This window comes from Pituophis catenifer, unplaced genomic scaffold, assembly GCF_029215685.1.
Source record: "Pituophis catenifer annectens isolate HBS135680 unplaced genomic scaffold, rPitCat1.0.hap2 SCAF_1, whole genome shotgun sequence".
NCBI classification, from domain to species: Eukaryota; Metazoa; Chordata; class Lepidosauria; order Squamata; family Colubridae; genus Pituophis; species Pituophis catenifer.
In genome coordinates this window covers 259,208,396-259,224,633 of record NW_027256881.1, presented here as the reverse complement: position 1 = coordinate 259,224,633, position 16,238 = coordinate 259,208,396, and the positions used below count along the sequence as shown (strand labels likewise).

Here is a 16,238-nt window from a genome sequence, read left to right as displayed (position 1 = left end):
TCATAAATCGAGGACAAGTTTTTGGAGTTGTTCTAGTACCCTAATCTGTGCTACTGGCAGACAGTAATCTTCACAAGCCAACAGGTTTACTCAATTTATGTATGTATGTATGTATGTATGTATGTATGTATGTATGTATGTACGTATTGTTTGAACTGCCCATCTCCTCAGATTTTTTTTATTCAGTTCTTTGCTGTATACCATAACATTTTTCATTATTTTTTTATAATTGTCTTTTAATATTCAGTTTCATTACATCTTCAACCTTGTACAGGGGTCCATTTTCCTGTCTCCTGTTTGACCTCAAATGCTTCTTTACTCTCTCTTCTTTTTTTCCTGCAAAGGTCTAAGAACTGTATCCAAATTCCCATGACACAAATTAACTTCTACTCCTTATTTTGATTGTCACTCTCTTCCATTGAGCTTATATCTTTGATTTTCTTCTTCAAGAAGATCAGTTTCTTCTCTGTCAGTTCCTGTTCTAATCCTTTGATCTAACACATATCTTCTCTCATGAATTGAAATGTATCCAATTACTGCTCCAATCCTTGAAACTATTTCTTCAAATGTTGCTATGAGCATGTCACAAATATATGTTGTCTTTTTCTCAGATAAGAACAAACATACTAGAAGCATTGTAGATGGCAATCGCAAAGTGACATTTATTCATTTTCACTTCGATTTTTTAAATCAACAATAGTGACTCTCTTCATCAATTCTTATAATAGTTAAATGCTCTCACACCTCTTAGAGGACATTTGTTAAGAATATTTGTATTAAATAATCCTTCCAAACTTTGCTGACACACTTTTGCTAACTATTTATATTTGTCCATTTAATAAAACATGGAAATCATCTGTTTTATCTGTCTAGCTACATTTTTGTGGTTAGAAAAACATCTTTCTCTCTCTTACACATACATACAGACACACAGACACAGACACACAGACACACAGAGAGAGAGAGAGAGAGAGAGAGAGAGAGAGAGGGAGGGAGGGAGGGAGGGAGGGAGAGAGACCCAAGCTCCATTGGCACTTTCAACATGAGGTATTTATTTGGCAAATTTATTTATTTATTTTATTTTATTTATTTGATTTGTATACCGCCCTACTCCCAAAGGACTCAGGGCGGTGAACAGCCAACAATAAAATACATAAATACACAAAATTTAAAAACCCGATAAAATCAAAATTAAACTTTTTGGCCCAGACAAATTAAAATACCCCAATAATTTAAAAACAGATTAAAATTTACATATTTAAAAAGGGAAGAGATCAGGCCAAGCCCGCTTGATGGAATAAAAAGGTCTTCACAGCACGGCGGAAGGAGCGCAGATCCGGGATCCTCCGTATCTCCGGGGGGAGCTCATTCCAGATGGTAGGTGCCCCCACAGAGAAGGCTCTCCCCCTAGGGGCCGCCAGTCGACACTGTTTGGCTGACGGCACCCGGAGGAGTCCCTCTCTATGAGAGCGTACTGGCCGGTGGGAGGCTATTGGTGGTAGTAGGAGGTCCCGTAGCACTAACAGGTTCAGTTGGGCTTATGTAAAGCACAATATAGGAATTTAACTCTATAATATTGATACCATTGCCAAATTAACTTTTATGAGAAATCCAATAATGCACTTATTTTTGTGGATGCTTAATTTTGCTGCAATGATCTAGACAAGAGGTATCAAACGCGGTGTCACATTGTCATCACGGGATGCATTGTGACTTTTTTCCCCTTTGCTAAAATGTGGATAGGCATGGCCAGCACATGACGCATCTGGCCCGTGGGCCACGAGTTAGACACCCTGATCTAGACCTTTTGAGGCGTTTTTTTTCCGTCTTTCAACCAAATACAGTTACTATACAAGTTGTCCTTACCTGTGTACAGCCAAATAATTTAAATACATACATACACATAGAAATAAAAACCAAAAGGTACTTTATAATGATGCTGCTCCAATTAGGAATGGTGAAAAATTAGTATTTATTCAGATGGAAACTAGAAGTAGCAACCTTAAATGAGTTAAATTCCCATTGTACAAGAGATTTTATAGGAAAACTCTTGAAAACTGATCTGGTCATTGAATAAATAATATGATTTGATTGACATGAAAATTTCAGTTTACTATTGAAATCATAGGCTACATTGCCCCCCAATAAAGCTACAAGTCTTTTTTATGTTTAGCATTCAAACATTTATGCATGCATGAACTGGTTGCTTTTCATACATACTACTGCTGCTGTTGTTTGTTATTTTATAATAGCAAATGGTGCAATTCTTACCATTTAGGAGATCTTCCATTTTTTCGCCATGCATATTGTATATATACTTTGCTGGTGAAATAAGGTTCAGTCGCATGGTACAAATATCTAAAAACTTAAAACAAAATCAAAACCAGAATCATTAATCTTTAAATATTATTGTTTTTTTAGAATGAAACAGATAGATACCATAAACAGCTAAATATAAAACATAACAGGAAATAGGTTCACTATACTGGAATTACCATATACCCTACACTCACAAATAAACTGAGAATTTTAAGTGCAAAAATAAACTACAAAAATTGGGTTTGGCTTATCCACGGATGGGCTTATCTGTATATATGGTAATTCTTTTTAAACTACCCATATATCCTATATATATATATATATATATATATATATTCACAAATAAGCCATCAGTAGATAAAGTGACATTTAAAGAAGAATATTTCTAGCTCAGAGTTAAAATGAGGGGTCCTTGGTGCTCTCTGAGCTTACTTGTTTTCATGCCGACATTTCATTACCTTAACTAGGTAATATCATCAGTGCTATTAAGGAGTGCTGTTTGTTTAAAATGACATTTGAATGTTTATCCAGATACCATTAAAAATGGATAATCTGTAGATCACCCATGGATGGGACAATTGTGAAAATTAAAACATACAAACATTTTTTGGATCACCTTATCTGCAGTGGCATACATGATTAAAAATTAAAGAATAGGCCTATCCATGAATAAGCTTATTCATGAGTATATATGGCATCATAATTACTGTAACCTCCACCCTTCAGCCCTGAATGGAGATAATACTGCACTATTTTGTGGGACTGCTATTTTAGGCAAATGTATAATAAAAATAGCTATTATCTGCATGTTTTGGAAACAGCATTTTTAAATATTTTAGAACTCATCATTTTTTTTAAAAGAAAAGAGTTAGAAATGTCTTAACCCATTCCTTTTACTTTTACCTTTGGGGGAAGGGTTTTGCAAAATACAGGCATTATTACCAAATCTTAGCTACCTCAAATTCTAAAATTCTGAATTATCATTTCAATAAATTTGATATTTTATATGAAATTATAGGAAACACTTCTCAACATGAAACAAACAAATGTGCAACTTCCATCTTTATACTGGTTATGTTCATTATTGCTATGTCTATTCATTCATTAACTGAAAACACTTTGAAGCAGACCTTTTTCTATAAAATAGATATTTTTAAGTGAAAGCTGGGAATAGAGGAATTAGGCCTATTTAAGGGAAAAAGGTGCCCAGGTATCACACATTTTTAATTTACTTGCTCCAGACACCATTTATTAACCATCTATGTCCCTTTCTTTTCATGTCCAATTCTGTAATGCTCAACTTCTTCAGATTTGTTTTCTGAATTATAAAGCAAACTTAAATGCTTACAAAAATCTCAGTAGATCAATTCTAGTTCTCCACATACAAATGTTAATGGAATTGCATGAGCCCAAGTCTCTATCCCAAATCTAAACCCAAAAGATTGGATTTAATGATACAGTAAAACATCCAAACAAAACATAACAATGCATAATGGAATCTATTCAATTATCCATGGGAGGTATACCTACAATTTTGTTGTAACCTCCACAGCTGAATTATCTCTAGTCTAATCATATATCTTAACGGACCAATTACAAATAATAAAACAAAAGTGAAAATTTTCTTCATAAACTTGGATTTTGCCATGCCGCATCTCAATATACCTTTTCAATTTGGTTTGGAGATGCTGCTATTTCATAACCATCCTGTCCCATGCAGTTCTTAAACACCAAAAGTCTAATCATAGGTTTTTCTATAAGTTTCTTCATACGTTTGGAAAGTACAGGCTCAGCTTTTCTTCTCTTGACATCTCTAGGAAAAATGAGACCATTCAGTGTCCAAGTTGCATTCTTCATTAACAACAGATGGTCTGGAAGAAAAGAAGTAAAGTAAATATTTAGTTTCAGAATTAAAAGCGAACATATCATGCTCCCTTTCGCCTATTACCTTAATAACACACTGGCTGCTATCCACATAAAAGCTGATATTTTTGGAAATACGACCCCATCTTTCCTCAAACCGTGACATAAGCTGTAGCAAGCTGTCTCTATTGATAGCCTGCATAAATCATCATTCCTGAAGGGAACAGATGTTCAGGGTATGAAAGAGTAATACCACAATTTAGTCATAATTAAAATTCACCTTAGCATGCCTCTGTAGCTGATCAGAAAGCAACATTTTACTTCTCATCTGCAAAGCACTTTTCTTCACCTTTGCTTCATAAAATCAAAGATGCTTGTTTCTGAGCCTTGAGCTACATTTGTCTAGATTTATACTGCTCATAAAGTCTCATACAAATGATCCATTTAACAGCTGGTTTCCTAATTCTTCTCCTAAAATAATGACCCCATGCATAATATCTTAGTAGAAAAACTTAAATCCGAAAGGGTAAATACTTGATAATTTTTGTCTGCTACCTTGGCTATCTATCTATTTTTTGCAAGGTTAGGAAGATAAAAATTAAGTATTTGTTACCAAGGAAAAACCTAAGATATATTTCTAGACAAAGTGGGAACTTTGATTAAAGATCTTTGTTTATAGTTTATTTATATAGTTTATCTAATGCCTTTCTGCCCAGAGTAATCCTTTAGTAGGCCCATCCAGAATGTCTCAAAATCATAAACACTTTTGAGTTATCAGGTGGAAGAAAAGATGAAAAATCTATTTTACTTTTGTAGCATGTTTACTAATTACAAAAGAATATCAAGACAATATCAAGACAAAAAAGACAGCCTCATTAGATTCAAGAAGAAAAGTACTCAAAACTATATAACATCTTAATAGTATTTTATTTTATTTAAGTACTAAATAAAGTACTACATTAAGTATTAACGGCAACACCAACTTCCTTAAAGATAGCATAATAAACATGATGATTTTTGCATTACAAAATTGGAGATTAATTTTAGGTGATGCATTGTATAGATACAATATTTGAGGAAATTTCTGTTGGTAAACTACATGTAGTAAATAATCTAAAGTATAACAACTTTATTTATCCTGAGAAATACAGATCACTTTTACTTTTTTTAAATAATACATGCACAACAGAGATCTATTCAAACAAGAAAAGTAATGGAGGTTTTAGAAAAGTTAACTTGAACATCCCATTTTCTCTATTGTATTTGCTGCTAAAATCCAGTGTACTCAATCTCTTCTCTCTTACATACACAAATATAGAAGTTGCTTTTCAAATTAAGTTTACAATGTGCAGTTATTTACAGCTGAAATGTTACATTGTAAACCATTAGTAAAGAATAACAGAATAACTGAGTTGGAAGGGACTTTGGAGGTCTTCTAGTGCAACAGCCTGCTCAGGCAAGAAACCTGTATAACATTTCAGACAAACGGTAGTCCAGTCTCTTCTTAAAAACTTCCAGTATTGGAAGTTAACTGGAAGCACATTGCTCCACTGATTAATCGTTCTAATTGTCAGGAAATTTCTCCTTAGTTCTAGGTTGCTTCTCTCCTTTATTAGTTTCCATCCATTGCTTCTTGTTCTGCCTTCAGGTGCTTTGGAGAGTAGGTTGATTCCATCTTCTTTATGACAACACCTCAAATATTGGAACACTGCTATGTTACGTGTAGTTTAAAGTAGTACATATACATAGTACAGAGTTTAAGGTAGTAGAAATTATTTAATTATTGGTTTGATAATCTTCAATTCATGACCACAAGTGGGATTTTCCCCCTTTACCCTTACACTTTTTTCTGTGTCCTTTTCCAATCCCCATTTTCCCACTATTTTCATTTTAATTTGTATTTTAAAAAGTGAAAATAGCACAATCCTTTGTGTTGCTTAAGAAATCACTAAAAACTTAGTTGTTCTCCCAGATCTTGTGGGCAGGGGAAGTGTGAAGTCACACTTTCTTTGTTTTGACAAAGTTTTGTTTCTTTGGTCTGACTTATTTTAATTTTATCTTGATATTTTGCACTTCCAGTCAGTAATATCATTTTTGTATGCTATTGTTGTTATTTATAAGTTATTTGGGACTTGTAAATAAAATCAAGCAATCCTCATGCAAAAACTACATGTGCCTTCAATCAGCACACTTCTAACATCACTACAAGAATTCCTTATGCACTTAAGCAAAAATATATTAAACAAGGGGAGATAACACATCTTTATATGAGGCTAATTGCTGATTCAATTTGAATTCAAATCTATTCAGTTTATCAAACACTTTCTTTTAAATCAACCAATATGTAGTACACTCTCATATCATACATTTTTAATAATTATTAAAAACAGAAATCTGATCCATACATTCCTTCTTTATTGTGATGCCATATTGTACTTTCCAAATTTTGTTTGTTGTCAACTTTTTTATTCTTTCAATCAGAGTTCTGCCAAACATATTTCCAGTGCATTCAACAAACTTAACCTCAGTAGTTTTTGCATTGGCTTTTGTTATTTTTCCTTTTTTTTTTTGGGGGGGGGGGGGGAAGGAACAATTATAGAGTTCTTCCAACTGTCAGGCACATATGCTATCTTCATATACACATATTAAAGTAATTACACAGCAACCCCATAAAGAAAACGGCATCCGATATTTTGGTCATTATATCAATTACACATATAACCATTACATTATCTATATTTTTAACCTTACCTTTTTTCAACACCTTCACAATATTTAATACTTTCTTTTCATCATTTTTTTCCTACTTTCTGGAGTATAGGAGGGAGGGAAAATAAAATAGCCTTTCTGGATCTTTAATGTAATAGCCTACATAAATGATGTTGTATATCATTCCAGTCTGTTTCCTAACATAACCTATTATAAAGTGCTGTCAAATGTACATTAGCACAAACAATAGTATGCATACAGTAAGTGCATTATTTAGGCATAAGGCTTCATGGAAAGGAATGTATGAGTGGGTGCAGGCAATAGGTAATTCCTCTTTGAGAGAGGGAGTGGTCCCACCAGCTCTTAAAGAGATGGTGATGTGCCCCTCCTCAAAGGACCATTGCTTGAGCTGGACAGATTTTATCCAATCTCCAGCCTCTAGAGATTAGACCCCTTTCAGTTCAGACCAGGATTTGGGACTGGTATGGCATTGATTGTGTTAATGGATGTCCTCTGGCATGAATGGGGAGGAGGTAGTGCATCCATCCGGGCTCTTCTTGACCTAATATAATGGTATATTAGAAACTTCTGGAAAAGATTAAACCTGGCCTGTTTCATGACACACAATCAAAAACCTCATTTGTAATTGGAAATGAGACCAAAGAAATGCAGAGCATAATGACTAACCATGTTATATACCAGTCCTGGGTAGAGAGTGATTACATATTTACAAACTAAAAGAGACATGAATAAAAGTAAATATACATGTCTCAGGATAATGTTGTAGGACCCAAGCTGAGTCAGTCACTGGGACCAGAGCTTTAGTCTTCCAAGCTTTCAGACTCATACTGGGAAAGTTCCTCAGGGAACTTTCTTTCTTTCTTTCTTCTCCTTCTCTTTCGAGAGAAAGAAGATCCCTAAGGATGGCCACCAGCGCAGGTCTGAAAGCTTGGAAAACTAAAACTCTGGTCCCGGTAACCGACTCAGATTGGATCCTGCTACACTGGAAAAGGAATGAGGAAGCCGTAGGAAAAAAGCAAACTGAAGCACCAAGTTTTAACTTTAAAAAACAATTTTATAAATACCATCTATAAATAATTTGGGGAAAATAAAACAATAGATTAATAAACTCAGTAGGTTAAATGCCATAGAAAATCTAAAAGAAAAAAAATTAAAAGTCTGAAAGAAATGTGTATTCTTATCATAAATTTTATAAGTTTATTTACCTCAAAATATGCCATTCTAATAAGAAGCTGGATTCCTTAAAATGTTCATTAAATAAAACTATACAAGGAAAAATATACTTCTCAGCATACTTCTCCTGCATGTTGAGAAAAGATAGTATGTAAATAAAATTATTATATTGCATCTGAGTATCCCAAATATTTCACTTTGCTAGATAGATCTGTCATTTTCCTTCCATTCTGAGTTTAAGTAGTACTTGAAAATACAGTATAATAGGATTTTTATATTAAGATCATTATTTAAAGTAAATTTATTTATTACATTTTATTTTGCTTTTCTCTAACACCTCAATACAGTTTATATCAGGATCTCCTTGAATTTTATCCCAAACAACAACCCTAGATGGTAGACTGGATTGAGAAAGAATGATTGACCCAAAGTCAACCAGCAAAGTCATCTGAGCTCGGAATTTGACTGACTCTCTCCAATCTAACACTTTAGTAACTGTAGGATTCCCATACTGGATAACATAACTAGTAACAATAAGGAAGGGTATTTGTAGCTCAGGGTTGAAATGACGGGTCCGTGGTGCTCTCTGCACTTGGTTGTTTTCTTGCAGATGTTTCATTACTCAAACAAGATAACATCTTCAATGCTAGTGATGATGTTACCTAGTTTGGGTAATGAAATGTCTTCAAGAAAACAACCAAGCTCAGAGAGCTCCAAGGACCTCTCATAACTAGTAACTTTTATGTAAATGGAATCCAGGTGTACACTGGCACATCTTTTTTAAAAAACGTGTTAGGCTCTCTATGTAAACCAGATCACAAAATCAATTTCACTGGAAGATTAGAACTGTACAATATTGAGAAATTATTGCATGTTTCTGCCAAGATCACATCTTTTATTCTACAGATTGGCATCCTCCCTGTTATCCCAAATGTACTGGCGGAAGAAAGCCAGAATATACAGCTTTGAATTGTATACATATATTCCACATCTGACAGCAACTCTTCTTGCTTAAATATTGTATTTTATTTCAGACTTTTTTTCTAACAAATTTTATTATTTTGAGCTCAGACAGACTTATTCCTTGGCTGTTTTTCTCAGGTCCTAATGGTTGCTGGGTTGATGTAGAGAATTAGAGATAACCTTGGAAAAGAAATTTAGCAAAAGTGAGTAAAACCTGGGAAAAGAAGAGAATATCAGAAAGTTAAAATGGCTCTGCCATAATTCTCTTTGATATAAGAGGGGGAGAAATAAATAGTCAAGCTTTCAAGATTTTGTTACTCTAACCTATGTCAATAAAATAGAACTCTATTTCTTGACCTAGTCCATCTCGAAGGGTTGACAAGAGATCTGAAAACAATGACACTACACTAGGTTTCAGAAATACTGTTAGTTTTTTAAATGCTATAATTTATTTCTGACTTTCCTTTTTCTTATTTGGTTGCTTTGTACAATAATGTCATATTTCAAATATTGCTTTGAATATTATTTAGGAAATCTGAATGATAAATAAATGAATGAATAATATCAATAGCGAGTTGCAGCCACACCTCACATCTGGGCTCATCAGTGAATAACAATTCTTGATATTTAGTTCATTTTCTTGGGTTAATTTGGCAGAAGACATCCAAACATGGGTCAAATAAATTAGAACTTTTGCTGCAGACAAGAGTAAAGCATTAAACACAACTGTTGACTGACCACTCAACTTTAAATGCATAGAGATTTTATTCATCCTTATTGCTTTAAATTTGAAGGGTTTTCCCCCCTAATAATTCCATATTTTATGTGGCAATTGGTGGCCTTGAAGTGTCCTCACCTTGTTAGATTCAAGCACTAGACAAAGTTTTATGTTTTTCCCTAAAAGTGTCAAAGATAAGAGCCGAAACCTTGAATAAGTACCTGAATGCAGGGACAAGCAGTATTAAGAACAATAAACTGAAATTAAATCAAAATTAATTACTAAAGTATAAAATGATTTGTCCCTATGTGCAGATACCAACCAAAAATACTCCCAGAAATCTCTCCCAAGCACTTAAACATGCATGCATGCTCCAATCATCAGAAAGAGCAAATAAGAAGCACCAAGAAAAAGAATGGGGAAGGGTAGCTGCACTAGAAAGGCAGGAAAATAAAGATAGGAAACAAAGCTGGAAGAAGATGATCCAAGGGGAAGACTAACAGAACAGGATTGGAATGAAAATACGGAGAAATCATAATCAGATATTACAATGATGGTCAATTTTTTTTAAAGTAGTAACCTTTCTTCAGCAACCATTAATTTTCAGAAACATCCATTTGTCTCCTGCCTATTCATTTCCTTTCAGCAATGTCTTTATTTTTCTCTGTAAATGTAAAATTTCTGCACACGCGTGCACACACACACAATTTCCAAGTAATTATTTGAAGAAAAATATTTTCCTACTGGAACCTAATCCTTGCCACTTTTGCAATAAAGAAGAGGGGTCTCAATGTGTAGCATCTGAACAAGACCTCAGTTAAAATGGCTACACAGGCATAAATAAAGAGTTAATGACAGTCACTATACAGTGGAAACCACTCAAAAAGCAGTTAACATATGGAAAATATGTTTTTAGTATAAGTAGCAACTGAACTGAAATCAAAATGTTAAAACTGAAGAAGATACTGGCCTATGACATTTCTGTGCAATATTCTTGAATATTTAGAAATTCAGCCTTGGTTTAGCTATTTACTAAGAAATTGTTTGGATTTTTTCGTTCAAAATTTTAGGTTTGTAAAATAAAATGAATAGTATTAAATAATATATCTCCTTTATTTATCAAAAGGAACATCATTAAGTAAATGCTATCAGTTAATTGTAACAAGATTTTTTTTAAATGTATTTTTGCAGTGTTGTGAGACTGAAAATATTGGGAGCAGAAATTCATGTTGAACATTTACTAACTTTTGAAATCCTAAAGAAAGTTTCAAATATTACACCATAATAGTAAAAAATGAAGCAACCATGGTATTTAGCAAAAGATCGAGAAGGAAATTAGACTAATAAGCAATTTGAAAGCTTAATTGCCAGAAAGCTTTGACTGATGTGCAGATAAATAAGTGACAAAACATATAAAAGAACAATGAAAAAGAGAAACGCAATTGCAGTGGTATGACAGAAGTGTTAACAATGGCCCAAATTCCACGCAACTCCATTTTTGTTGTTGAGGAAAAAATTTTAATAGCAACTTGTCATACATTTCCTTCGAACTGTGGTAATCACAGTGGGGCAACTGTGAGCCAGGAGTCAATTTCAAAATAGAATAACAGCCATCATTTGAAACACTTTTTTCCCATCGAAATATACCAAGGAAGCAAAAATAGAAAAAATATGTAAACAGTTACACTAATAAATCTGAAAATAATTTTGCCACCTATATAAATTGCTATGAAAATACCCTAAATAAGATAAAACATGGTTAACTGTTGCTAGAATGAAAAATTTGATAGCCATTTAGTTGAGCAATGTTTAAATTTTATTTTAAAAAATATAATTACATTAGCTGACTTAAAACCAAGCGTTGTTGTTGTTTTTTAAGACATGGAATAATTATTTAGGAAATCCTAATCTGAGGTTCAAATCCAGGGAAAGTAGGCATGAAATCTATTTCAGGGGGCGGAAAAAATCACCGATGCTTACATTCTATTGAATAGTCTTATCCAACAATATGGAACAACATCAGTGGCTCTTTAAAAGAAAGCTCAAAAATCCTGGGAAAGATTATAAGCATAGAAAAAGCCTCTTATTGCCAGTATCTTGCTCGTTAACTACTAGATGCTGCTGGAAGGGAGGTGGGTAGAAAATGGAAAACAGTAGAAGGAGCAAATATTATTGAATGTCTTGCATAATATAAAATTAACACATACAGTAAGGAACCAAAAAGACGCCTATTATTTTCATAGGTGCATAAACTAGCATAACTTATGATATAATTTTAAAAAATATTTTAAAAACATATTTAATCAAGATATCATTTGTTATTAGATATTCAGTTTTCAATGAACATTTGAAAAATGAAAAATAGTTAAGCTTCCTACCTTCTCACCAACATGAATGAGATGAGCATTTATTGCCATTCACTAGATTGGGACAATAGCAAGCATAAATTCTGAATTCCACCAATTTCAAAAATATAGGTTCCCTTCAAGCAGAGAGTTGCCTTCAGGGCAATGCTCCCTCCTCCTAGTTTAAGGAAATCAGTTATAATTGTGACTAATACTAAGCAGAGTTTCCTATAATATAGGATATAACCATGATGCTTGAAGCTACATAATTAGGTAGTAGTTCCACGATGTTATTTGCAGTCAAACAAATATCATCTCACACACAGACACCTGAATAAAAACATCCCATCTTTTGTAATCCAGGACAAACAAGTTCCCTTTGCTACTTTCAGGAGGAAGGAAGGCAAAAACAAGAGGGATGCTTATGTTGCCCAAAGCAGGCAAGCTTTTCTGCTAAAGATATATTCTGATTAAGCTGACTGAGACTGATTTCCTCATTGCTTGAGATAAGATATAAACTACCTAAGTACAAAAAGTACATCAATAGTGATTGTAGAAGGAGGAGCTACTTAAAGCAGTTGAGAGTTGCATAGTCTTTGTTATATATGCTCATGATAAGACATGATAAACCAGTTTGTTCAGGTCAGGCTATTCCTATGAGGTGAGCAATAGTCCTCTGAAATTTACTTTTCAAAACTATGAAAAAATGTACCTAGTTTCAAATTATTAAGAGACTAAGATGCAGTCAGCATCTTAATGCATTCCCTCTCTCATCAAGCAAAAGTCAAAAGCTTTACCAATTATTGGAAGAGAGTAGATGGCAATTTATTTTTAGCATTCACGTTTTTTTTAATTATATAACAAATCTTCTGAAGAAATAGAAGATAGATCAAAGCCTTGGGCACAGGTTAATGTGATTCAAATGTAAACAAAAGAATGAAGTTAATTAAAGAAGTAGATAGCATAGAAAACATAACACAAGTACTTCTATCCAGTGAGGTACATAATAATAATGTAGCGCAGGCATGCCTTGGGGTATAATAAAACAAAGTGGCAAGAACATATTGGATAGAGTTAATATAATTTCCAAACTTGTTTTTTATATATATAAATACATCTAAACCATAGTATAAAATGCTGATTTTCTTATAAAGAATCATGTGTTTCAGATAGATGTTACATATTTGTGTTTAGGCTTTGATAAATTTTTCTGCATAGTGAATATTCTTACAATGCATGCATGATTACTTCATTAGCCACAAGCATTTACTTTTTTAAAAAATCTTTATTTGGAGCTAAAACAAGAGCCTTGATAGTACAGTGGTCTAAAAGCATCCTGTTATTAAGACCAGCTGCCTGCAATTACTGCAGGTTCGAATCTCGCCAGGCTCAAGGTTGACTCAGTCTTCCATCCTTTTTAAGGTAGGTAAATTGAGGACCCAGTTGTGGGGACAATAAGCTGACTTTGTATAAATATACAAAAGGATGAAGGCTATTGCTTAGTGTATTGCTTAGCGCATTGTAAGCCGCCCTGAGTCTCCAGAGAAGGGCGGCATATAAATCAAATTAAAAAAAAAAAAACATGTCTTTTTCTCTTTCTGCTTACTCAGACTTTATTACAACCATGCTAATGAAATATTGCTACAGAGTTAATCTAATGAACCATGTTTCCCGATCAATATTGAAAAGCATAGTGAAGGAATATTTATGCTTGCATATTATTTAAACATATAAATGTTTTCTATTGACAATTAATAGAAAATAGTTTCTTTAACGCATACAGTCAAAACAGTATTTTAAAAATGTCAGTTGAAATGTCCAAGTTTGTTTTCAACAAACAAGTAAATATCAGCATTTCTACTCACTTCCACAAACATATTTGCTTTATAGATGAGATTTTATATTTCAATAGAAACTGTAGGTTGCATTTTTCAACTACTTATATTTCATTTGAATAATATTTTAAACTTTTCCTTCTATAAAAACTGCTTTTGAGTGTTCATGAACCTTCGTAAAATATATGGTGATATATTTTTCCCCAAGAGGTTTTCCCTCCTGGCTAGCAAAAGTAACACACACAATATAATAAAGTTGTTATGAAGAGTGGACTTGCTTTTATATTAATTGTAGCCAACTTATACTTTTTTGCAATGTTGGTATAATAGTTAAAGTTCAGAGTACATTCTTCAGAATGACTAGAGTAATAGTCTTGTTAAAATTCATATAAATGTGTGTGTTTGTGTGTGTATAGATGGATGACACTATTGACATCATTTATAGAAAGTTTTCCAATACATTGTGATGAATGCACAATCCTATTAAATGAATAAATCAGCCTGGAAAACCTAAGGGATGATTTTGATGCATCTTCAATATTAATCAGTGACTTTTTTTATAGTAATACTACTCTTGCAGAGGCCTCTTAATGGACACTCAATATATTGTGCTGTGCCCAACCTCACCTACTCTTTCTTTTCTCAAAAGACAAGGCACATCTGCCACCTGCTCTACTCTGAGTCCCAGAAACAACTGTCGAGCAGCAAAAAGATTGATTATCAGTCAAATAGTATTCCAGTGCACCAGATTTTGGTAGGTTAAGCTTGCTGATCCAGCAAGAGTTGGTGTGAAATTTTCAGCAATGTGTGCCAATATTTTGGTGCGAAAGGAACAGCAGTGCATGTCATGATGAAACACAGCCAAAAGATGCAGACAAAGCAGAGAAGTTTTAGTTGAGTGCAAACAAAGCAGAGATCAACAAAACAAAATGCTTCTTGGATTTGGAAATCTCAGTGCCTGATAAATATATTTAGAAAAGTTGCACGTTGTTCAAAAATTATTATAGTATTCTACTGCTTATTTATAAAAAAGGATGGCAACATTACAGTTTGCTGAACTTAAGGTATAATGCAAAGGAAATACTGATTATTATGATAAATAAAAAGATAATTCATTAAAAGAATTTAAAAAACAAGAAAGAATATTTGCTTAATTTTCATCTTCTTATTGAGTTAATGTATTAAAACACATTCGGTGGATTATTTGGATTCTATTCAGGAAAACTGTCACATCATCTATAATATGACATTGCATGAATAATTCATGAGCAATTGACTACTTATTACAGACATAATATCATCAAAAATACTAAAGATACACGGATATATTGTATTGCTCACCAAATAGATTTAAGTTAAGTATTTCAATCATTCTAAATATAATAAACACAAACCTTTTGTTTAACAAGGTTTTCTTAAGGAATGTCAGGGATGTTCATTTTGGGATGCCTTTTCTGCCTATTTTGAAGCATAATTTGCTGCTTGCGTGGTATTCAATTTCTTTAAAATAGACTCAAGAATTTTCCCCATTCGAGATTTTTAGCATTCAGTATAAAAGTTTTAAGAAAAAGGAGTTTAATAATATGCTTAACATGACATTCATTTTAGAAGACTTATATGTTGATGTCATAAATGTTTTAATCAATATTAAACATAATCTATTATAGAAAGCCTGAAAAGATATAATGAAAACTACTTGTACCTCAGCTAAAAAAATTGGACTTACTTTCTAAAAATATTATGCAAATAAAAATTAATTAACTGCAATATTTTCAATTACAAGTCATTATAATTCTTTATTTTATTAATGGTATATTAAAATTGTTGCTTTTCTCATTCCAGCTCATCATGAAGCTTTAATTTGGCTAATGGTTTTATTCCTTAACATTTTAAATCCCAACTATGTATTATAACTTCATACCAATTTCTAACATTATACAGCATTTTGTATTGAAATTTCCTAATTCAACGCAGCAGAACACAGCTCAAATTAAAAACCATGTGGCAATTGTATAGTATATTATTCTACATTTTATTCTTGAATTCCCCAGAAAAACTATTACAAGACTTAATTACAAGAGACAATGGCTTCAGTTACTAAATATTTTTAAAAATGCTTTAAATTTCAAAATGCAATGGTAGCTACACAAATAAATTTATATATAAATTTAAGCTGAATATTACACATTCCTGCATAAAACATGTGATAATTATTTTAATGCTTTGTCTTAATAAAGGTCAAATGACTAAATTAATAAAGCACTCACACTCTGAACTATTATTTTTGCTGGT

The 16,238-nt window shown here is 32.8% G+C and overlaps 1 protein-coding gene across 1 annotated transcript in view; it reads right to left on the bottom strand.

The window, feature by feature from the left end:
* Positions 1 to 16,238, bottom strand: part of DCDC1 (doublecortin domain containing 1) — a 274,909-nt gene that overhangs the window by 245,507 nt on the left and 13,164 nt on the right. Inside the window, exons 7-8 of the mRNA XM_070935237.1 lie at positions 3,985 to 4,190; positions 2,272 to 2,365 (exon numbers count right to left, since the gene is read on the bottom strand). Of these exons, the coding sequence (XP_070791338.1) occupies positions 2,272 to 2,365; positions 3,985 to 4,190 (300 nt within the window). The remainder of the gene's footprint in view (positions 1 to 2,271; positions 2,366 to 3,984; positions 4,191 to 16,238) is intronic.